The sequence below is a fragment of the Mastacembelus armatus genome, chromosome 21, assembly GCF_900324485.2.
Source record: "Mastacembelus armatus chromosome 21, fMasArm1.2, whole genome shotgun sequence".
Classification (NCBI taxonomy): domain Eukaryota; kingdom Metazoa; phylum Chordata; class Actinopteri; order Synbranchiformes; family Mastacembelidae; genus Mastacembelus; species Mastacembelus armatus.
In genome coordinates, this window is record NC_046653.1 from 2,958,846 (window position 1) to 2,982,403 (window position 23,558).

At 39.4% G+C, this 23,558-nt stretch overlaps 1 protein-coding gene across 16 annotated transcripts in view; it reads right to left on the minus strand.

Annotated features, from left to right (window-relative positions):
• The window catches only part of clasp1a (cytoplasmic linker associated protein 1a), a 96,861-nt gene that overhangs the window by 10,312 nt on the left and 62,991 nt on the right, over positions 1 to 23,558 (minus strand). For 4 of the 16 annotated variants that reach the window (XM_026294647.1, XM_026294646.1, XM_026294645.1 and 1 more), the window contains 25 exons: positions 22,511 to 22,663; positions 22,206 to 22,279; positions 21,028 to 21,120; positions 20,774 to 20,919; positions 19,807 to 19,942; positions 19,548 to 19,618; positions 19,257 to 19,316; positions 18,612 to 18,689; positions 18,341 to 18,508; positions 17,760 to 17,806; positions 17,103 to 17,273; positions 14,527 to 14,634; positions 13,197 to 13,361; positions 9,847 to 9,951; positions 7,987 to 8,090; positions 7,388 to 7,411; positions 6,481 to 6,725; positions 5,258 to 5,321; positions 5,073 to 5,075; positions 4,775 to 4,938; positions 4,456 to 4,534; positions 4,215 to 4,358; positions 3,153 to 3,248; positions 943 to 1,092; positions 665 to 771 (listed from right to left, as the gene is read on the minus strand). In XM_026294647.1, coding sequence (XP_026150432.1) covers positions 665 to 771; positions 943 to 1,092; positions 3,153 to 3,248; positions 4,215 to 4,358; positions 4,456 to 4,534; positions 4,775 to 4,938; positions 5,073 to 5,075; positions 5,258 to 5,321; positions 6,481 to 6,725; positions 7,388 to 7,411; positions 7,987 to 8,090; positions 9,847 to 9,951; positions 13,197 to 13,361; positions 14,527 to 14,634; positions 17,103 to 17,273; positions 17,760 to 17,806; positions 18,341 to 18,508; positions 18,612 to 18,689; positions 19,257 to 19,316; positions 19,548 to 19,618; positions 19,807 to 19,942; positions 20,774 to 20,919; positions 21,028 to 21,120; positions 22,206 to 22,279; positions 22,511 to 22,663 — 2,755 coding nt within the window. The remainder of the gene's footprint in view (positions 1 to 664; positions 772 to 942; positions 1,093 to 3,152; positions 3,249 to 4,214; positions 4,359 to 4,455; positions 4,535 to 4,774; positions 4,939 to 5,072; positions 5,076 to 5,257; positions 5,322 to 6,480; positions 6,726 to 7,387; positions 7,412 to 7,986; positions 8,091 to 9,846; positions 9,952 to 13,196; positions 13,362 to 14,526; positions 14,635 to 17,102; positions 17,274 to 17,759; positions 17,807 to 18,340; positions 18,509 to 18,611; positions 18,690 to 19,256; positions 19,317 to 19,547; positions 19,619 to 19,806; positions 19,943 to 20,773; positions 20,920 to 21,027; positions 21,121 to 22,205; positions 22,280 to 22,510; positions 22,664 to 23,558) is intronic. The other 12 variants (XM_026294649.1, XM_026294651.1, XM_026294648.1 and 9 more) reach the window with 12 other exon arrangements.

A 23,558-nucleotide genomic window follows, 5' to 3' on the forward strand; every position in this document is an offset into this window, starting at 1 on the left:
AATGTCTAACCTGTTTGGAAAGTTATTTCCAGTGGAGCTAAGCACGCCTGCACCCAAGTCTCCATCTCAAATGGTGAAAGAAGAAGTCAAGTGTTCATTTTACTCAGGTAAGCTGACTTTACTAAAAGAGAAATGTTTATTTCTGACTAGTCTACATTGGAGTTATTTATTTTATTTAATTTATTCAGGTATGCTGCTAAGCATGCTGAAAAAAGTGAAGCCAATGTATAAAGTTAATAAAGATAAAGTTAAGTTGTTGTTGTTATTAAGTTAAGTTAATCTGGTGTTAGCATTGCTGCTACAAAACCGTGGCTCCAAAACCGTGAACCGAACTGAACCGTGGCATTGGTATATCGTTACACCCCTATTATACATGCCAACTACAGAGAAGCTGTTTATCAAACTGGTAAATCAAATCAAATGCATCTAAAGCAGTACATATTTCATCAGGCAGCTAAGTAGGTAAAATCGTATCAAATCTCTGGAAATAGGGTGTGCTGTAATCCCTCTGAGCAACTCACTCATAATCATGCTCCTACCAACCCTTCTGTTAAGGTGTGCATTAGTTATTTGTTAGTTCATTACAAATTAATGATCATGACAGCTGTCATATCGATAAGGTTAAACCATTGCCATGCAAAGTTCCACAACAGTGATTATCTACCTGGGAGACAGTCCTCCGTGGGAACAGTTTGTTGGCGAGGTGAGAGGGCTGGTTCTGCTAGGAGTGTGACGTGATGGTGTCCGGCCAGCAGTGTTGCTCGGAGACCCCTGGTGGCAAGGGAACTATGATGAAATCTGAATGTGGCAAGTCTGTCGACAGGTTTACTGGTACACATGACCCAACATGGGGTTTACTACTGTGGTCACCATATGATGATGGTGCACAATTTTTTATATTAGTTTCTGTATGAAACAAAACTAGTGTCCTGTTTTACTTACTATGCCACTGCTGGTATTGCTGGAGTTCTTCAAGTGGTTGTGCAGCAGTTTGGTGGCTCCGTCCTGGAAGGTCTTTGGCAGAGCTCCCAGCAGCATGGTGAACTCTGGGGTGTTGAGCTCAAACAAAGCAATGAGCACCACTTGGGCCGCCTGGAGGCAGTGTGATACAACAGGTTAGGATGGAGGATGTAGCAGAGTGAAAAGATCAGACTATTTCCTTGGTTCCAGAAATTCACAACCATGTGTGGATTTACCAAAGTCACCCAAATGAGCTGGACTGACATTTTCAAATGTGAAGACAACTGCACAGATAGTGCAGGTCATAACCAAAATTTGAACTGTTCTAATATGGAGAATTTATCGACATTGTCAAAAGGTCGTAATTCTGAAACCATGGCAACAGCTCCACACTACTTAGAGTAACATACACATTAGCCTGTAGAAAGACACTGTTAAAGGTGAGTGTTCAAAGCTGCATTCAGTGGAAAATTAAGATGTGTACTATTCAAGAATATGTTCACATTATCAGTGTTACAACATGCAGGTGAGTACAGATCAAACTTAAAGTAGGCTGGAGAATGTAACTAGTTCGCAATTGTTGCTGGAAACAGTGCAAGATGATGGTCTATTACAAAGCACTATACTGTATTAAGACATAAACCAAAGTCGGTCTGAATAGTTTTCCTCTAGTAGGCATTCAGTGGTCAACAGTTTACTATTGGCGCTATTAGCTACATTGACTTGCTAACTCCTGAAGGGCTTATGGGACTATCAGCAGGTTCTGCTGATTCAAGCAGTATGTGCATCATGTCTGTGTGTTCTGGTTTGACAGAGGTATGAATGGGTTAAAACTGCACAATCGGAAGTTTAGACTTTTTTGGATTGTCTTCCCCTTCTTCTTGCACCTTCACAGTAAGGTATATGTATTTAGGGCTTCAAACGAAATACACATCAAACAAAATCAGTATATTCATATTTATGGACAGTTTCTTTGCACTTTTCTGACAGTTATTGCACTGTTGCCTCACAGCAAGTGTGTTCTGGGTGTTCACAGGCCAACCTGGGGCCTTTCTGTGTGGAGTTTGCATGTTGTCCCTCTGTCTACATGGGTTCTTTCCAGCTATCTCCCACAGTCCAAACACATGCAGCCTAGCATGCCAGCTTTTATACTAAATGCATTTGAAGTAGGGATGGGCAATGATTTTCAAATATTTGAACAGTCAATATCATAATATTTCATGCAGTTATGTTTGTCTTTAAAAACAAAAAGCCACTGTTTTCCCTTGATTTTACTGGTGCCTGGAAATAGCATGATAATCAGGTCAGTACATCATTTTACTACAGCATCAAATACAAACAGCAGAAATGAGCAGACAACAGCCATCAAAAGTTCTGTGTAGAACTTTTGTGTAAATAATGAGGTGCAATGTAAACTCTGCCAGGTTAAGTTAGTGTATTATAAATCAGCAACTATGCACTTGAAGGCGAAGCATCCAAATGATGAGCTTTGTCAACTGAAGAGGTAAGTTTAGTGAACAGAAGTGAAAGGAACTGTCTCATGCTTTCTCCATGTGTTGGGTGTGCGGTGTGTGAGCAGGTTTCAGGGTAGGGGGTCATAGTGGTGATAACTGAATAACTGTTAAATAGTTCTCAGTGATTATCAAATAACAATATAGCCCCTCTCTAATTTGAAGCACTTACTGTGTGCTATTTTGGACAAATGCAGTTTATCATAACATAATGCAGTCTAAACATGTACAGCTTCATTACGTGGGACAACACATACAGATATGAAACTACTGCACACTTAGTTTAAGCCTTATGAATCCCTATTAGTGAACAAAAATTAAATGTTTACAACATGCAGGTATGCATGTGGATTAGAGGTTGTTAGTGTGAGTTGAACAGACAAAATTGCTAAAAAGACTCCATACAAAGCAACAAGCCTTTCCTGTTAATTGGAAAAAAAAAATCCAAACTAAGTTATTTCTCGTTTCACAACAAGCCTAATTTAATTGGTGAGTGATCATTTTGCAAGGCACAAACTGATTTGTAGGTTGTTACAGCAAAACGGCTAAAGCATAAACAGTAGGGGTGAGTGAGAGATGCCACACTAGTCTTCACAGTCTTGAAGGTTGGTGGTTAGGCACCAGGCAAACGGGGCATTGCGTGCTTGTTGTGTTGTGACTGGCTGTTGGAGTGAGCTCTACCTGCTTACACCTTTCTTCCTGGTTGCCCTCAGCAGATAGTAAAGCTGCGGTACTGGACCTGCCAGCTAGCTCCTCGCTCACCCAGTTATGAAGGGTCTGGAGCACAGTGGCAAGGCAGAATGGGCATTACACAGGTGGATGAAACCAAATGAACTGATCCTTTATAAGAACATGGCATAGGCTAATAAGTTGTGGATCACACTAACTAGGTAATTGATATTTGTACACATGAAAACAAATGAAAGTGAAGATTGCTTTTAGAAAACAACTCTTCTATCCTTGTACGTGTATTTTTGGTTTTCCTGGAGGTCAGGCTCCGATGTTAAACTATATGAGGATTTCACCTGGTACAACATCAATGGAAAAAAACAGAGGGTGACACAGAGCCAGAACATATGACATGCATCAGACCTTTCATATGTAAAACCAAGACCATCCAGACAGAGCATCTATTATCACAGTGCTACAAACTGCTGGTAAACAAAGACCAAAGACAGCTGAAGAATTAAAAAAAAAAAAAAAAATGTAGACATACAAGGTGCCACTGGCCATGTGGAACCTTGTATCCTGTGGATTTCAACCAAAAGACAATCTTTCATGGATGATGGATCTGCTTTATAAATACATATATTGTCCCACATTAGTTTATGGAAACTCATACTCAAGCCTCAAAGCAATTAGTTTTGCAATGAGTGTCCAAACTATGTATTGTTATTCTGAGTTACTGCAGGTATAGCATAAACATCTTGTATAGATTACATGTTCAAACTCTCTCCGCTTTAAATGTTGAAGCATATTTGAGTTATGGGCCCACAATTTTCTGCAACACTACAATTAAAGCACACCAAAATAAAGATTATAAACACATATTTAATAAAACTGGATTTTTTTAATTGTAAGGAAACAGATTAAAGTCCCTAACAGTACTCTTGAATACATATGATACATTTTGACTATGCAAAGAGGTTTTCATTATTAGTGCTAAAAATAGGCTAAATCAAACATTGTATGGAACTTCCATGAGTAGTTGGTCTCAGACGAGATTTAACAGAGCTGGCCTACCTTCCTGACATCAGAGCTTTTGGGTTCAGTGGTCCAGGTTATGATGCGAGAAACGGCCAAACGTGTCTCACTAGAGTTAACGAAGTCCGTTGGGTCCATCTGTCGTGCCAGGGACTCAATGTACTTTAAAATGGCCACCTTTACCTGAAAAGCCAACAATCTTTCAGTCATGTCATATGAAAATTGCAATCAATCAAAATCATCTTGCCTTCAGTAAAGCTTAGCGTTTTGCTTACTTTACCTTGAGGTTTGGTGTTTGAGTCTGATCGACGATAAACCTCATCAGAATGTTGAACTGTTGGTCAAAGGGGAAGGACTCCCTAACATGCAGCAAGTAAAGGGAAGTTAAGCTTTTTATCATTTGCTGAAACATTACCGAAGAAGATAAGAAAGGTTTATGAGATAGTATCAATCGGCTCAATGATAAGATAAATGCATTGGGCATCTTAGGAGGGAATATGTAAAATTTCAAATTTGTAAAATTTGTACTACACTACTAATTGCAGGATAGCCAGTTATCTTTTTGACACTTATGGCTGCGCCTGACTAGTATTTCAGACCTTGTGACATCCAGGGCTTTCTGGACTTTGGCCTGGACTGAGCCCAGCAGGTCTGCCCCCATCTTCTTTAACAGTTGGGTGAGCAGGACAAAAAGCCAATCCTGCAGGTCTTCCCTATGTATAGTGATGAAGTCCACAAGAGTCTCCAGGAACATGCTGAACACCTGAGAACATGTGTACAGTTCAAATATTTATTCCACAGAATTGCTTTGAGGAAACAGGATTAAGGTGTGCTTCTTCAGACAGATCTGGCTTATTGCCTGTGTGTACAATAATATGGATTAAGAAGCAAACTTACTCTCTGTTTTTAAATCCACAGCAAGGCAGACCATGCAACAGGAGACATCCAATTAGTACAGGATAAGTCAGAGCATACATATTGTGAACATGGGCTGTACCATTTTTGTATTATGGATACCATGCATTTATATTTAAGTTACAATTGCAATCATTGATTTAGATAGTCAAATATATTTCCTGCACCTTGCTATGTGGATCTGCAAACATTCTTGTGAAGATTTCACAAAGTCTCTTCAGCTCCACTCGGCTGCAGGCAACAAAAAGCACCAAACAAACAAACAAAAAAAAAAACAATCAACATTCACCAAAATACTTAATACACATCTATTGACAACTTGTTAAGACTATAAAAAACATGTCAACATGTGAACACTGACAACCACTCATCAAAAGTTTGATATGTATATTCTTTCATTCAAGAGTTTAGGCACATACTACGCACTATGTATTCCTCCAAAATTCCAATAAACTTACATAATAATAAAACCCACAGCAGTTTAGCCCCTGTATATTAGTGTTAATTTTGCTGACGAAGACAATGACAAAAAATGTTTGTTTTTCAATGACTGGGACTTGATGCTGACAAGCTAAACCTAATATCTGATGAAAGAAACTATGACAATGTGTTTGGTTTTTTCTTTGTTGATGAGACAAAATGGGACAGGACTAGAACGTGATTTGCCAGATGTTGGACATTCAAAATAAGCTACACGGTCAGTCTACACTTAAGCAGAGGAGAGTTACCTGAGTTGTTAACCAGAGTTACGGATTTGTTAAGAAAAACTGCATTTTGAGTAAAAGTAATGACTAATAGTAACATAATGTAAACATAATGATTTTTTATCAACTAAAATTAGACTAAATCTATAAAGGGTTAAAATGAATAAATGTGACTAAGACTAATAAGTGTTTTCACCTGAAGACTAAGACTAACGCTAAAATAGCTGCCAAAATTGACACTGCTACAATTCCATGTCAGCCACTAAACAACATCAAAGATAGACTGTGCCACAGAGAGACAGTGTTACTGTTTCTTTTAATTTTCCCACACAACATTGTTAAAAAGGTTATGGATATGCTTCAGGTGGGACTGTTCAGCCATTTTCTGAAGGCTAAAACTGTTCCAGTTCATTTTGTGTTCAGCCCATGCCCATACCGTGGAGAAGGTGAAGAAATAAAAATGTATTTTGACTTATTTTTCTAGAGGAAGTGTGGTGAATATAATATTACCTGCAGGTGATGCTCTCCCTTACTGTATTTCTTACCATTCAGAGATATTACAGTATAACATCTGTTTTGAGTGTTAAGTAGATGATATACAGACATAAGGTTTGGCCACACTTTAACAAGGTGGTCAAAATCTGCCAAAGCTCACATTTCCAGTCTGACATTAAAATTAATCCCACCTTAGTATTCTTTGGCTTTTGAGGAGATTCTGTAGGCCCAGTAGCCCCTCCTTCCTCTCTGACCAGTTGGAACTAGCGCAATGGTTCAGAACCTCGGCCACATCCTCTGTCTGGCGTAAGTAATGGGGTATGCCTCCGTTTCGTGAGCCATATGAGCGCTCCGAGCAGGCACTGGATGCATCACTGTTAGCATCATCGTCTGAGTACATCCCTGGTGACTCGTATCTTCGTCTCAGTGGCTTTCTCTGTGGGATAAAGAAGAACATAAATAAAATATAAGACACACAGCATGATGCTAAATGTTAATCAAGCTCTGCCCGGAATGTGCTTAGCCAAATGAACTCAGCCATGATGCAAGTATCTTTGATACAGGGTCACCAGCTGCATCAGGAAGCCATGCAGGTTTCTGTGCTGGCAAAATGTACATCTCATATTTTGCTCTGTGGAGGTTAATTTTACAAGGAGATTTGTACATACTCAGTTATGGTATGCAATTCCTCAGACAAAAATGAAACAGAAACTAAATACATATATTTGTTGCTTTAACATCGAAGCAGGCAGTGCCACAAGTAGGAAAAAGCCATGGCTATAAATGTAGTGCAGAGAGGGGACACTTAAAACAAAGAATATAACATTTCATGGACTTCTGAAATAGGAAACACATATGAATACGGTACCAAACAATGAGGTTCAACACATTTCTGGGGTTATTATAGATCCATTCATGCGGGATGTGATAAACATAAACATTCAGCATAAAACTAAATCAAAAAATACATTTAAAATGGACTGGGGATGAGGCATGTCATCAGCCAGTAAAATAAGAGAAGCTCCATTACTGTTTCCTGAACTTGATTAGTGCAAGATGGCATGAATATAAAAAGAGTATGTAAAAATGACCAACTACCTTGTTCCTGGAGTCTCCTAATAGCTGAAATGATAGCAAAGATTCAAGAAGGAAAGAGGAGAGAGGGAAGGTTTAAAGGAGGAACAAAGACCAAGTACAGTTCTTCTGGGAATGCAGTATTTGAGTTTGATGCCTGTGTTATTTCACTGTTGTAGAATCACTTCTGAATGTTTGCTGCTATTTAATGTGGTTAATGATGACAGGTTTCAATAGTTTGTAACCTTTTGGTGAGACTAGTTTATTATTTCCTGGCTAATTCCTTGCTCCAGGTGGCCCTGGTGTGCATGCAAATATTTTCGTCAAGAAATATTTCCCTGCCCCTTTTAAAAAAACATTCAAACACTGTATTAGACTAAGGTTTTTCAGTGCAATCAGTAATTTTGAACAATGGACAAATTCCTGAATGAGGAATTTGTTTTGTAACCTTACAAAACTAGACTACACTCTGTGTACCCAGTTTCCAGTACTCAGTCTGAAAAACTCAACTCAAAACACCCTCAGCCTGTCAGATATGAGCCTTTTTAAAGACACTCTATGTTTGTATGAAAACTTTACATTATTCAGTCTAAAGCTAACAGACATGTTCTACAGCAACCTACCAGAGCATCAGCAACTGCTGCCTCCACCTCGGTGCCGGTGTTAAGAACCCTCATGGCATTGACTGATGCAGATATTCTCGCCTGGTGAATCAAACCATATCGGTCTAGACGGGAAGTAAGGAAAGAAAAATACTGATGCAAAAAAGGAAGATGGCAAGTGAAGAACTGTAACAAAGTAAATCACCACTGCAACTTAAATGAATAGAGAAATGCAAAAGTTCATTTTTGCATGGGAAACAGAGAAAGTTCCTTTCTCTAGACAAATTTGCATATAAAGCAGTATATTGTGCATGACAAAGCTGAAATGCAATACTCCCAAACATCAACAGCTAAATAAAAGAATGTTCCAAAAGATGAACCAAAAAAGGAAGGTGACAAGGCCTTTGTGCAAAAGCATAGGTATGATGATTCCCTAAGTGACAGCATTAATAATGCACCAAAGAAGGACACAAATACGAGCTTAAGTGATAAATTTAAAACAACAGAGGCACAGGTCCCATAGCTCAAAGGATGACGAAACCAGACGAGAGAGTTTATAACATGTCTTCCCGGGCAAAATAATATAGATTTTAAAAAGCCACATCTACGATAACTACAGACAAACTGCAGGCAACCAAATGACACACGATTAAAGAAGCCAGTGAAAATCAAACTGGTACATCACAATAAATTAAGCTGCTCAGAGGCTTGAGATGACAATTCCACAAAAATGATGGCGAAAATGTAAAAGAATTTATGTAAAAGGCACTTAGGATGCAAAGTGATGATTAAGGAGAAGCAGATGAAAATATAATACTTCCCCACACATGCTAAAAACCTGCTTGATTGTACTTTTGCTCCCTGAAAAACTCTGGAAGAAAAAGTAATGGAATGATGGATGCTGCCTGTAGCCACATCACTGAATACGACCACAGAGGCATGCTGCTACAGCAGATAATACTGACTCTAAGGTAATTTAGGGAAAACTAAGAGGGACTGGGGGCTTGGTGAGGTCTGGGCATGCAGGTCACCTGACTGGCCATGGGTATCAGCTGTGGAAAGAGCGCTGGTTGAACGGGAGTGACGCCGGGAGGCTGCAGGGAAGAGGAGAGGTGGGCGACATCCGGACCACGGAGTTAGTGACACACACTACAGGTTAAACACCAACCTCTAATGTAAGACTGAGAAGCCATTTTCATACTGCTGCACTAGGCGTCATCCCTCACTGACCTTTTGCCTCTTTGTCTTTGTCGTTTTTTTAAAATGTCTGTGCTGATATTTATGACATTCTTGTTTTTGCAACAGAAATGACAATTTGTATCTCACTAAGTAAGGAAAATTATGAAAAACTATAAAGAATGATGATATTTAATTGTAAAGTTATACTGGGGCTTCACTTGGCTTTGACAGATACTTAAATACTTAACACTGAATTTCTTGCATGCACATCAAGATATAGGATATATTAGACTAAGTTAACAGCCAGGTCTCACAGTCAGTGTTGGATGCAGGAGAAATGGGCAGGTGTGAAGACCTGGGCAACCGTGATGAGAGTCCAATTAAGCAAGACCTGCATGATATCTCTGTTGCTTCTGTTTTTTCCTCAACATCCTTTACACAATGCAAAAATATTTAATGAGGACATTTATGCTTAATAATCACTACTTATGTGCACACGTTCATTCTGAAACTACACAGAAAGACAGTTAGTGCATGCACAAAGAAAGACAGGAGGTAGGAAGGCCACAGGATACTGTTGAGAACAGGAACAATAGACAGCACACAGGGTGACAGGCTCATGTAAGCATTTGGTAAAGATTGTCCAGACTTTCTGAGATGGAACAGCTAGTCAAGGACAGATATTAGTTCAACAGTACTCACCAAGAGGAGCAAAGCCCCGAGCAGGGCTGGTGTCACGGCTGCTCTCGCGACTGGTGTCGCGACTGCAACCTTGACTCATGCTGGGACGGGGAATACGGCTCCGAGCTAGCGTGCGGTAGGGAAGAGCAGCAGGAAGAAGAGCTTTACCACACAGGCTGGCTGTCAGGACAACATGTTAGGTGGGAATGTCAATATGCATTCACTGGGGAATAGGGGTGAGATTCAGAAATGAGGAAAATAGAGGGGTATAGTGTGTGAGAGAAGAAGACAAAGTATAAAGCTGTTTAGCCAGCCCAAAGGAGATGCAATGTTCATTACACTGCCCATGAGCGTATGACTAGTGTTTGGCCTGAAGGGCTTTGTTCTCTGGGGAGTATAGATGTACCCATTCAAAGTCACAGCAATGACATTTTGAGGCTTCTTTAGAACAAATAATTATTTAGCTTGGATGGTTGTACTACACAGGAGTTCAGATAGTTACCAAATAATGAATGATCCACTGTGGATTTTGAATAGTAACAACTTGTTTAGAAACCGTACGAGTACCTGTTATCTTAGATAGCACAGGTAACTGACTTATAAAGAAAACTACTGACACACAACCTATCACTATTAGAGCCAAAATACAGGTATATTTAGAGACAGACAGCAAAAGAAAAATCAAAGTGAAAGTTAAAAGTATAACAGTAGAACAGAGAAAAAAGCAGCAGCGCGTTGTTTGTGTGTCATTACTGCTTGTAAGGTCTGGTTAGTTTGACCCAAGGTTGTTACTTTTTTTTCAAAGATTACACATAACATTATTATTTGTTGTGTAAATTAGATAAAACAAATATGACACATCAAAATAGATTACACACAGCAGCAGCATGCTACACAAACTGATATATTTCAAATGTTTGTTTCTTTTAATCTTGATTATTATAACTTACAGCTAATGAAAACCCAAAATTCAGTATCTTAGAAAATTAGAATATTGTGAAAAAGTTCAATAGACTCATGGTGTCACACTCTAATCAGCTAATTAACTAAAAACACCTACAAAGGTTTCCTGAGCCTTTAAATGGTCTCAGTGTGGTTCAGTAGGCCACACAATCATGGGGTAGGCAGACTGACTGGACAGTTGTCCAGAAGACGACCATAGACACCCTACACAAGGAGGATAAGACACAAATGGTCATTACTAAAGACGCTGGCTGTTCACAGAGGAAAAAATGGGGTAGAAAAAGGGATAACCACAGCCTTGAGAGGATTGTGAAACAAAGCCCATTTAACAATTTCGGGGAGATTCACAAGGAGTGGACTGCAGCCACCACGCACAGACATGGGCTTCAAATGTCTTTTTCCTTCTGTCAAGCCACTCTTGAACCAGAGACATCAGAGGCATCTTAACTGGGCTAAGGACAAAAAGGACTGGACTGTTGCTCAGTGGCCCAAAGTCCTCTTTTAAAATGAAAGTAAATTTTGCATTTTATTTCCAAATCAAGGTCCCAGAGTCTGGAAGAAGAGAGGTCAGCCACAGAATCCAAGTTGCATGAGGTCCAGTGTAAAGTTTCCACAGTCAGTGGTGGTTTGGGAAGCCATGTAATCTGCTGGTGTTGGTCCACTGTGTTTTATCAGATCCAAGGTCAGCAGAGTTGTCTACCAGGAAGTTTTAGAGCACTTCATGCGTCACTCTACTGACCAGCTTTATGGAGATGCTAATTTCATTTACCAGCAGGACTAGGCACCTGCCCACACTACCAAAAGTACCAATACCTGGTTTAAGGACCATGGTATCCCTGAGCTTGATTGGCCAGCAAACTCTCCTGACCTAAACCCCATATGGAATCTATGGGGTATTGTGAATAGGAAGAAGTGCTGAAGGCCACTATTAGAGCAACCTGGGCTTCCATAATACCTCAGCAGCGCCACAGACTGATCGCCTCCATGAGATGCTGCATGGCTGCAGTAATTCATGAAAAAGGAGCCCTGACCATATATTGAGTGCTGTTCATGTTCCTACTTTTCAGGAGTCCAACATTTCTGCGTTAAAAATCCTTTTTTTATTGGTCTTACATAATATTCAAATTTTCTGAGATACTGAAGTTTGGGTTTTCATTAGCTGTAAGTTATAATAATCAAAATTAAATGAAACAAACCCTTAAAATACATCAGTCTGTGTAATGAATATCTCTATATATCATATATAAGTTTCACTTTTTTAAATTAAATTACTGAAATAAACCAACTTTTTGGTTGAGATGCACCTGTATAAATGATCAGTTTTTTTGACTACAGACAGATCGATCAAAACTGAAGGATAAGGAGTGAAATAGTAACATTCAGTATTTCCTATTACCAAAACTACTTTTCAGTGACATAACGATACGAAAAAAAAAAAAAAAACAGACCATGACAGAACACCATCAATTCAGCCCTGATAAAGGATGATGAATCAGACTATCAGGAAACATATGACACCATAAGGTGAGACAGTTATATGGTATTGGGTTTCTGACTATTAGCCACCCACCCTAACATCATTATATAAACATTATTTTTCTACTTGACGCGACTTCACCGTGTCTGTACTTTCAATCTCAGTTTGAAGTAAAAAAGTCAGACATACACACTGTTTTCATGTCGACCACTGTAACACCCATAACTAATACTATTTCTCAACCAGGCAAATACCTGATTAACCTGACAGACCTGTGGGGAAATGATTAGCTGAAGATGAAAACTATGTATAAGGTTTCATCTTGATGAATGCATAGTTTCTCTAAGAGCCAGTACTCTCACCTCTGTCATCTTCACGGTCAGTGCAAATAAATCACTCCTGATTTTAAAGCTAACATTGGGCTTTATTGGTGTCTGAGAATCTGTGCTGCCATGTGGACAGAAATGTTTATTGTCAGACTACAGGATACATGAGTGCTTCAATTTATCCCTTTATCAGAAACTTTTGAACATAAAGTTGAGGGTCATTTGATGTAAATCTGTGTTGGCATATGTCACTTTTCAGTAGTTTTCATCTGCTGTATGGTGCAGAGCTGTACAGCTGTGTAATCAGTGATGTACAGGATGTGATTGGTTTTCTGTTTCTTGGTTCCTTCACACTTGCAGGCACGCTCATGTCGCCAATGAACAATACAAGGCTTACACAAATAGCTTTGGTGCATCAAATAATTTAAGACTTAAAAGATATCAACTTGCTTTAAAAAGCATGAAATTTGTGATTTACAAAAGCTACACAGTAAATCCCACTTCCAGAATCTTTATACACAAAGCAGTCCTGCAGAACCACTGTAACTTGTTTCTAAAGAAACAGATTGACATCTTTGAGCTATGTGCTGAACTCCTAGCCTTACCGAGACCCATTCGGCTGGGGCTGGTTTCACGGCTGCAGCCCTGGCTGCGAGGGATCCTGCTGCGCTTGTCGGATGGCGTGGTCGAGGCTGACACTGTGGCTCGAGGGATCCGGCCATAGTTGGTGTGGCTGAGCAGCTTGCCTGGGGAGCTAGAGCGACTCCCAGCTGTAGAGAGAGAAGGCAAACAAGTACAAAACCATAGTTAGACAATATTTAGAGTGGCTAAAAAGCTGGGATAAGTGGTAACAGAGTGGATCACCCTTTAATAATGTGCTTGGGCTATTCAATCAAATCTCAAAAAACACAAGTCCTGCTTTTAACAGACCAATTGCAGTGCAACAACATAAATGGAAATGCAACACATTATAATCTATTCCTCTACTCTTATTAACCTCTGTGAAACAATGTCATATGTTTGATGGATTTGGTTATATCTGAAGGTGAATGAATACCATTTTAGTGAAAACACAAAAGTACAGTAAACAGAATTGTACAGAAATGTAATTACGAGTCTTTGATAGAGCAAATAGAGGTTAAAGGCCAGACACACAGCATAAGGGTGTTGATCAACACTCTAACTACTGTGGCTGTATTGTTGCACCATTCACACACAGCAACACAGCAAACATTTCCAATGCCAAACAGCTTCTCTGTGGGGGAGATAGTAATTACAAATAAAAACAGGTCATGAGTGGAGCATGCTGCTACTGTAACTGGTGAAACAAATGTGAAAAGCAAAATGAATGGGACTACATGAGCTTTGTTTGCTAGGGGGACAGTGCTTAGGGATGAGGCATCTGGCTTGTGACTGGATGAAGCTAAGGCCTTACCACTGATGGGATTGGCTGATCTGGATCCTGGATGATGGAAGCAAGAGGCAGGACAAGGTGGAGAACGATCAAAATGAGACAGAGGCAGGTTATGTTTATTGATTTTACTGAGCATGCACTCTGGACAGCAGTGAACGTTAACTATGCACCGATCACCCACAGATCACAAGAATATACAGAGATCCCAAAACCTACATATATACAGTATATTTACAAACGCAAGCACACACACTGTGCATGCATGTTGGCACACACATACATAAAAGTACACAAGATTTGTGAGTGACTATAAGCGTTTTCAAGGTGCTGCAGTGGATGAGAAAAAACAGACACACAATGAGACATGATCGCAAAGCCAGCAGTTAAAGATCATACTGAGATATGAGTGTGACAGCTTAGTATGCATACTGATTCAATGTGTTTAATGTCATTGAAGAGATTCAAACTCTGACTTCTATTAAACCCCACCACATGAGGAGATGTGTTGTGTGTATACATACGCTGGGACTGGGAGACTACTTTGGCTCGGCTCCGCCCTCTACTGTCCACTATTGAGGTATTGCTCCCACCCACACTCCCAGAGCTCTGTCTTCGGGTGCGAACACGACCTGGACAAAAAGAGAAAGAGCAAAAGAACAGAGGGAAGAGAGACAGTGGGAGTGGGAATTCAGTCAATCATGTTCCATGTTTCCATACCAACCCTGGACAGAGATGCTTGGGAAGAAAAAGTCTGGGGAGACAGAATGAGGAACAGCTGGAAAAGAGGACAGAGCCTCTCTGAAAACACAAAGGGGAAAACAGACAAACCTGGGTCCATTAGCATTTGCAAATAATTCTCAACATTCATTTGATCTGGAACCCCAGCAAGTTTAACATGGCTGGGGTTTGCGCTGCAGACAGTTATTCTAGTGCGAAGATATGAACTACAGAAAAACAAGAATTAAGTGACTTAAATATCTTTGTTATATCCCACATTTGTGCCTTTCATGTACTAAATTAGCAATAAGAAATATTGGCAAACTTTATGACCCAGGTCTGAATGAAGAGAGACAAACACTGAACATCATTATATATTATATACCTGCAAGGAATACCACATCTTCACTTTACACCCTTCTTACATTGAGGAGAAAAGCATTATACATTTGGAAGTTTAGCCAATAAAAGTATTTGTTAACTTGGTAAGCATTCTAAATTCAAATACCATCTTTGCAAGCTGGTAAGCTAGAGGTGTCCATTAGCATTAGTGAGAAATACTAATGCTAACTAGTTGATTTAAAACATCGACAGAAACATTTTCCCCAAGTTGAGAGTGGTGTCAATGGGTACATGAATGTGTGTAACATCACTACATTAAACACGCAGTTCATCTGAAGCCGTTTGTCATCTCATTCTCATTCTCACTCCCAATTTCAAAGCCTATTATAAAAAATTGAGGTGTAATTAAAACGAGGGCCATTGTGATCAGATGTCTGTGAGTCCTTTGTAGGGTTTTTTGATAAGTTGGGGGCAAAAGCCATCCCAACTACAGTACATCAGCTAGTTACTATAGTACAACACAGAGTGCAACGCTCTCTTAAAAACTTATCATATTTATCATATTCTGTCAAAGTACACCTGATCTACACTGTTCTGTTTACAATGTACTTCATAGCTTTTCCCTCCTCTAAAACAGTTTAAATAAGCCTACCATTTTCAGATCATAAACATCAACTCGTTGGCTTTTCTTGTGGGAGGCTAATCAGAAAAAAGGATCTGTAGTATGATATGTCATAGTGCAAAACAGACAGTATGTTTCTAATTAGATTTTATTCCACATCACATACATAATAAAACAGTGCAAGACTTTGACCATATTTAGCAATTCCAGTGATAATACACAATACAAAGTACAGTGAAACTGTTAAATTTTGCAACCATTTAGTTATTGTCTTTTAGTGCACTGTTCATAATGGTGCCACAACAATTTCCAGGAAGGGACAACAGAAGAAACGACAGGAAAAGAGATGAAAGCCATGTTCTCTGTTAAGTAAAACAATAAATCATTGATATAGAACAATGATGTCAGACTTGATCGCTGTGTAAGTAATAGAACTGATAGATATAGTTAGTTAGGGTTAAGAGGAAGTCCATGCAGACAGTCCATGCAAATTTCCACATAATAACCACTTGTGTCAGATTGAGAGGAAAAGAGGACACAGATGAAGAGAGAAAGAATGTAAACAAGAGGCCTGTGACACCTGACAAAAAGACACACACATCTACACCTTCTTGTTTACACACAGACACACAAACCTTACCATCACTTTTACCAGGAGTGCCATCTTTTGGGCATTTAAGAAAGGCGATGCAGCAGCGAGTGGGAGGAGAAGTATAGAGGAAGACATTAGAAGCAATTGAAGCAGGAAGAAGAGTGAGTGGATAAGCAAGGGGCCTCATCATAATTAGTAATGGCCATCATCAAGCTCTGGAGACTCACTGGAGAAGAAAAGGGGTATGAGAGAAGTTTCTGTATGGAGTAAATTTCATATGCCTTGGTTGGGGGTGGCTTAAACGTCCCCTATTAGCTTAAAATGTTTGCTTTTAAAAGCATCAGGGGTTTAATCATACTAGGTTTTATTCAGACTTATTGCATCAGTTTGTCAAAAGTGTCAACCCAGGATTTAAGAAATTCTTGCTGACAAAACAGTCTAATGACAGCATCAGTAGCCATTAATAATCCCAGTCAGGTCCTTAAAAGCCAGTGACTACAGCAGAAAATTTCGGAATACTTCATGGTGACAGGAGACTTTGAAGAAAAACTGTTTGACTGGGCCTCGGAGAAGGAAATTTCTTATCTAATTTGCTACAATAATGTAGGTGGTGGTTCATTTCTGAGTAAATGAAGTATTGCAATGTTTATTCTAAAGGTTTCTGTCTTTTAAAGTCAGTTTTTAAGTCAAGCTGCTTCCAGTAAGTACTTAGAACTTAGAACTTAGATTACAGGAGTTCTTTCAACACAATAGAGTGAAGATGCTCACAGGGAGGTTTATTCTTTTGCTTGTAACATGGTAGAGGGAGATAACTGATGGATTACCTAAAGAGGCGTAAGATCCTGGGGGAAGGGCAGCTGCAGAGCTGAATGGTGATGAAGCAGGACCGGTGGACAGACGTGACTTGGCGTTGGAAGCGGCACTTACATCAATGTCACTACGGGAACGCTGGAGAGAACCTGGTGTAGTAGGCACCCTGGTGCTCACCAGCTTACCTGGAAGAGCACAAATGAGAAAGGAAAGATGAAGAGTGATGTAAGGATGTGGTTTCTTTAAGTGCCTGATATCTTACTTAAATCCAGTTGACGTTTTTCTTTTCACCTCCACTAAAGTAAAAGACAGAGCTGTCTACCCTCACTGCCATCAATCCATACAACAGTGACAATGGAAAAAGGCAGCAGTGAAGCCCTAACAGACTAGACTCATTTCCTTAAATTTCTCATGTTGCCATTATTATTAGTTAAATGATTCTTTCTTTTGTAATAATTATTGCTTTTTATGTTTTTTCTTACTTCATGTCACCCACTAGGCTAAATTAATTGAGGATAGGTCTTGTTTAATACTCCCTTGATGAGATTCTTAACTTATTTCTCCCTCCTAATTTCACCACTTTTGCATAATTTTAGAAACTAAACCTGTCACTTCTAAAGAAAACTCTGCACCAGCAAAGAGAACAGAAAAGGGTTTCAGAAGTGACTTACTCCTTGTTATGCTCCCTGCAATGACACTCTTCACAGACAATGGCCTGCTAAAAAAAAGAGCAACAGCAAGAAACTATTTGGACTTTATGTACAGTATGACACATTTCTAGATCTAAGAATCTGAACAATGATTATAACATTGGAACATTCATGTTAAGTGCATTGACTCACTGCAATGAAGAATACTTTAAATACTAATTATGGCCAATACAGTATGTTTGTTTAGAGCTCCCCACAACACACACAGACACACACAGATGACTGTAACAGCTGCAGGCCTAAAGTACTGCGCATTAGGTTTTCAGACATCTATAAAAGGGGTAAATGATAGTAATCAATCCCAATGCCCATCAGAAGATAATTACCAATGGTTTTAAAATCATATTCAATAACACAGATGCAGAAAAGGGAAAGGCTACACGTTAGGAGACAAAAAATAAGAATATACAGTGTAATGGAAGTAGGTGGAATCCCATAAACAATGGGAGTATAAAAATGGAACTAAGGGAATAGGGATGGGAATCTGCAAGGACAAAGGCTAAGGAAATGTAGACACACTAGAAGGATGCCCTGTTTCTTACTTAAGACTTTCCTGGGAAGACGACGAGGAACGGTCAGACTGGGGTAGGGACACAATGCTGTCGGAGCTCTTCAGGTGAGACTGGAGGGCCTTCTGGTAGGTGGACTCCAGCGCTTGGAACAGATGCTCCGCCTCACGGCTATAGTGACCATGGAAACCCCAATAACACCTGTAGGTGAGGACCAGGGCAAGGAGAAAATGACATGAATATAGATTTTACCAGGTAAGAGCAGTTATGCAGTTCTCCTCCAAACCCTCTAAATGATACTTACTTTCTCGCAATAGATCTGGCTTCAGAATCAGCATCATGTATGCCTTTCTTGATGGTCTCAGTCAGAACAGCCACATGCCTGGGATAGTAAGGGAACATGGCAAGGACGACAAAAATGAATAATTTCACATCAAGATAAAACCAGGAAGTACAGAAGCATTACTTCAGTGACCTCAGAGCTCAAAATGTTAGAGAGCAAAAACTCCCAGCGTATTTCTTCCCCCTGTCATCTTCTGTGTTTCTTCCAGTTTTATTCCTCTGACGGTCCATAGGGAATGAGGCCACCCACAAGGATTTTCACATGCTTTTAAAGTCTCTCTGGCAGTTGTCATAGTTACAGAGATGGAAAGCTGCCTTATCACGGGGCGCCTTGATGATGATGGCTCTCCCAGGACTCATTAATTTAATGGGCCTCATCAGTAGCTTATCCCAACTAGTGCTTAGCTTACTCAAATGTTAGTGAATTCAATCATCATGTCAGAGGAGGGAGGGAGGACAAGAAGCCTCCACTACACATCAACACAGTGCACCCACTCCTACCATGTTTTGCTCCGATATACTGCCATCATATCCATTTGACACAAACGACATGCTCACTTGCCTAAAGTTTTGGTAGCTTTTGAGGATATTTTTCTACTCAACTTACCTTTCCAGCGTATTAGTGTGCCACTCTTGTAACATGAGGTCTAAGAACTCATAGCAGCGTCTGGGAAAGGGAGAAAGGTCAGCACTTCTATGGTATTAGATACTTAACAAAGGACCCAAAAATTACATGTAAAGAGTTACTAGATCTCTGCAACCAAAGGTGGATACATACATAATACATACAAAATATGACATGTCAGTCAAAAAAGAAATAATCTGCGACTTGTAGGGAAACTTTAAAGCAAAGAACTGTGTTTTGAAATAAATAAATGACTAAAAGAGATCATCTTACCGTCTGACTGATACTGATTTGGAGGTGCAGTTACTGGTGATGATGGGGATGAGACGTGGGTAGTGTGTGTGCTGGAGGACAAAGATAAACACAGAGTTTATTTCAAAAGTTTAAAAGTAAGGTTTTGTATTGCACAGTATTGTAAATTAACTCTGACAATGTGTAGATTTTAATAGGGTGGTTGGTAAAACATATACTATCAGTGAGAAAAATCAGGGTCCAGAGTAACCTGATCAACCCTCCCCAGTGTACCTCTTACCCTGAGGATGAGGCGGATGGCTGCCATTCCAGATGTGGCCATGACTTTGGCACTGTTGGGCACAAGATTCAGCAGAGTGGGCATGACACTTTCTGCCCCATGGTCAAATTTATTACCCAGAACTGATGACAAATGTCTGACAGAGGGAAAATGAAGTATAGTGTGTTAAAGATAAAACATAAACACAATCAGACCTCAGGGATCCTTCATTCTTTTTGATAAAACAAACTGGTCTTTGGCAGGTGTGTAAATACTACAGGTTTTCTAAAATGCATCTACATATATATTTTTTCATTTTATTGAAGGGTTAAGATGCAAAGATTTGCTCATTTCTCTAAGAGACGTAAAACATTGATCTGTTATTACATTGCTAGTTGGGGAGTGATCTCTTATTTTAGTCCTTCAAAAGAGAGAAACAGCAGAAAAAGACAACAAGGAAACAAAAACAGAGCAAACACATGACATTCAAAAATCAATAGATACAGTTGTAATGGCCTAAAAACTAAAAAAAAAAAAAAAAAAAAAAAAAAAAAAATCAATATCTGATCCCCCTCAACCACCACATTAGCCTAACAAAGAGACACAAAATATTAAGTTTGTAATATTAACAATCAGAAACCAAAGAAACTGGTCCGGTCGACCATATAAGACTGGATACAATGTTTTGAATACAATTTTATTTAGTTTCTTATTTTGGTTGACATTTTGGTGTAACATTATTACCATAACTCAATGTAACAACACCAGGATTTTTTAGTAGGAAGGAGAAAAGCAGTCTCACTTTGTGATTACAGCCAGTGTCTAACACTGTGGCCACACAGTGAAAATATACTAGTCCCTTTCACATTATTAAAGTAGCATCAATAGCATTTCAGACAGTTCTAATAGAGAATAGAATGAAGTTCTTATTAAAGGTACTGTAAAATGATACTTCCCAAAACATTTCAAAATCTTGGAAGTCTCTCACCCCAGTGTGATGCAGGCCTCGCGTACCACCTGGGAGCGCAGGTCTTTAGCTGACAGTTTAAAGGGAGCCTCTAGGAGACGCAGCTGCTGAGGGAAACCCTCATAGTCAGTAGCCCCAGCCAACATGAGTGAACGAACCTTCTTCAGCTGGAGAGAAAAAAGGAATGGGAAAAAGACAAGGGATATTGTCACTAAATTCATGCTGTACCCCATGTACATGTCTGTGAGAGAGTATCAGTTTAATTTCTGTCTTACTGCTACCACTCGGTGCTCCCAGTCATGTTTGTCATCAGACAGTACTTCTCTAATCTTGGTCAACTGGTCCTCTAGCTCTCTGTTAGAGTAGATCTGGACACAGAAAACACATTAGGAAAGACACTTCATTATCGTTACTTATTTGTATTGATGTGCACAGTTGTGATTGTCTCTGTGATATTCCCCCTTATGCTGCATTTTACACTAGGTCATAACAGGACTAAAAGTCCATCAACATCCATGCCAGCAGCTTTGTTAGGCACTTAGAGCTAAAAGAGCTTGCAATGACAATACTAATATGCTGAGGCTATGCAAGTTAAAAAAGTTTTATGATGATCTCAGTTCAGTGTTAACATGGTAACATGTACAAAGTACAAGTATTTGGTCTAGAAATCATACTGGAATGACTGAAATTTAGACCGGAATAATGCTGCTTCTTAAAAAGTGAGATGATTCCCACTGATATACCGTAAATGTCTGTACCAAATTTCAGAACATTCTATCCTCCTGTTGTGGAAATACTTCACTCAAACCTTTAAGGGCAAAAGTTTGAGAAACATTAAATCTGGAAACCATAAATTCTGATTTATCATGTAGATGTAAGGCAAGGCAAATTTATTTGTATAGCACCATTCATACACTACGCAATTCAAAGTGCTTTACAAGGCATTGAAAAGAGCATCTAAAAACAAAGACATTTAACATTGTGTAGTGATCTAAGAACTGGTGTGATATGGTCCAGTTTCCTGGTGTTTGTAATATGTAGAAATATTTCAGTGGAGAAATAAAAATTGTGACCTACTAACTGTACTTCATAAGGCACCATCAACATTATTTGGAATCTACATCTGGACACAGTAATTATCCGTATCAATTTTCATGGCCACCTATTTGTTAGTTGCTGATATTAAAAAAAAGAAACATGTCAGCCTCATGGTTGTATCAAAAGTAGGGTCACAGGATCACAGATGTAGAAGAATTCATCATTTGGGGATCATGAATGTACAAAATTTCATGTAAATCCCTTCAGCCTGCTGCAATAGGCCAGATTGGATCAAAGTGGTCAGCCACTACAACCCAAACAAGCACAACACTGGGCTGAAAGACATATTAGGTAGAACACAAAAACAGACTTCAGGATGGATGATGAAACAGCATCTTTGACACTGACAACATACCTGGACTGAGGGCACATCTTCAAAGGCTTTGATAAAATCCTCTTCATCAACAGCACCTGCCCCAGCTTCTTTACCTTTTAAAATGCATAAGACACTGTAACAGTGATTCAACAGCACTTCAACATTTTTTCAAAAATAATCTCAAAAGGAGAAAAGGCCACTTTATCACAGTGTCAAAACACTGCTAGACATATGAGACATATTCTACAAGGTAGTAAAAGTGACAGTTACATTATTGGCAAATTTAATGCTGAACATGCTGTGAAGTAAATATATTATAGCTCTGTGCAACTATGAGGACTGACCTCTCCCCTCACCTGCAGCCTTAGCTGTGGTCCCTGAGCTGGGTCTTCTGACAGAGCTCATTACAGTACGCCTGCCACTAGGGGGTGCTTTGGAGGATGATGATGATGAGGACCGGCCTCCATCCACTGAATCCTCATCATCAAAGTTCCTATCTGTAACAACAGAGGAAGTAAAATAAAATTAATGAATTAAAAACATTATAGACAATTTAACCTGGACAAAATGCTGAGGGCAGCACCAAATGTAAACTCTATTCACACAATGGCTCACAGACTGTGAGAGAGATTTCTCGTAAGGATCAATGAATCATTATTCTCTCACTTTTTCAGACCACAGTAGAAGCTTAGTCATCTCTGCATTTTATGACCTCTGCCTGCCTCAGGGGAGAGTCCAACACAGTCAGTCTGTCAGGTTGTGTTCATGTATCCACTGACCCTTTATCTATCCATCCATCTGACTTCAATCTGGTTTGGCAGCCATGCATGGATACATGCCTGCCTGTCACTTGCCCAATGTGACCGTTCACACGAGGGATTGTCTAAACTGATATGATGTTAATCGGTGGTTGCCACCAAGCTGCGGCATGGCAACAATGGGAAGGACGAGCAGAGAAACATACAGTAATTTATGTAAAGCACTGTTCCTCAACATTTATCAGGAAGAATATATTTCAGTCAAGAGGCTCACCCTAACCTATTGTTTAGAAATAAAGCTTAGCCCTTTCAGCTGCACACAAACATTACTTTCATTAATCCATATTACATTCATTGATATAAGTGTATATATAATCACAAAACAATGATCCAGCTTATATATGATAAGACAGCTCCCTAAACATAAAAACACACAAACAGTGGAAGGCAGGAAGAAAAGGCAACAGGTTGAGAGAGAGGAAACAGTGGAGAAATGAAGGCTAAAGATGTACAGGCAGAGATCAATAAGAAAGACAAAATACCAAGAAACACAGAGAGCAATACCAAGCGAGGAGAGAACAGAGCAGAAAAATGGGAAAGATAAAAGGCAGTATTCTTACGAGCACAGATTTTC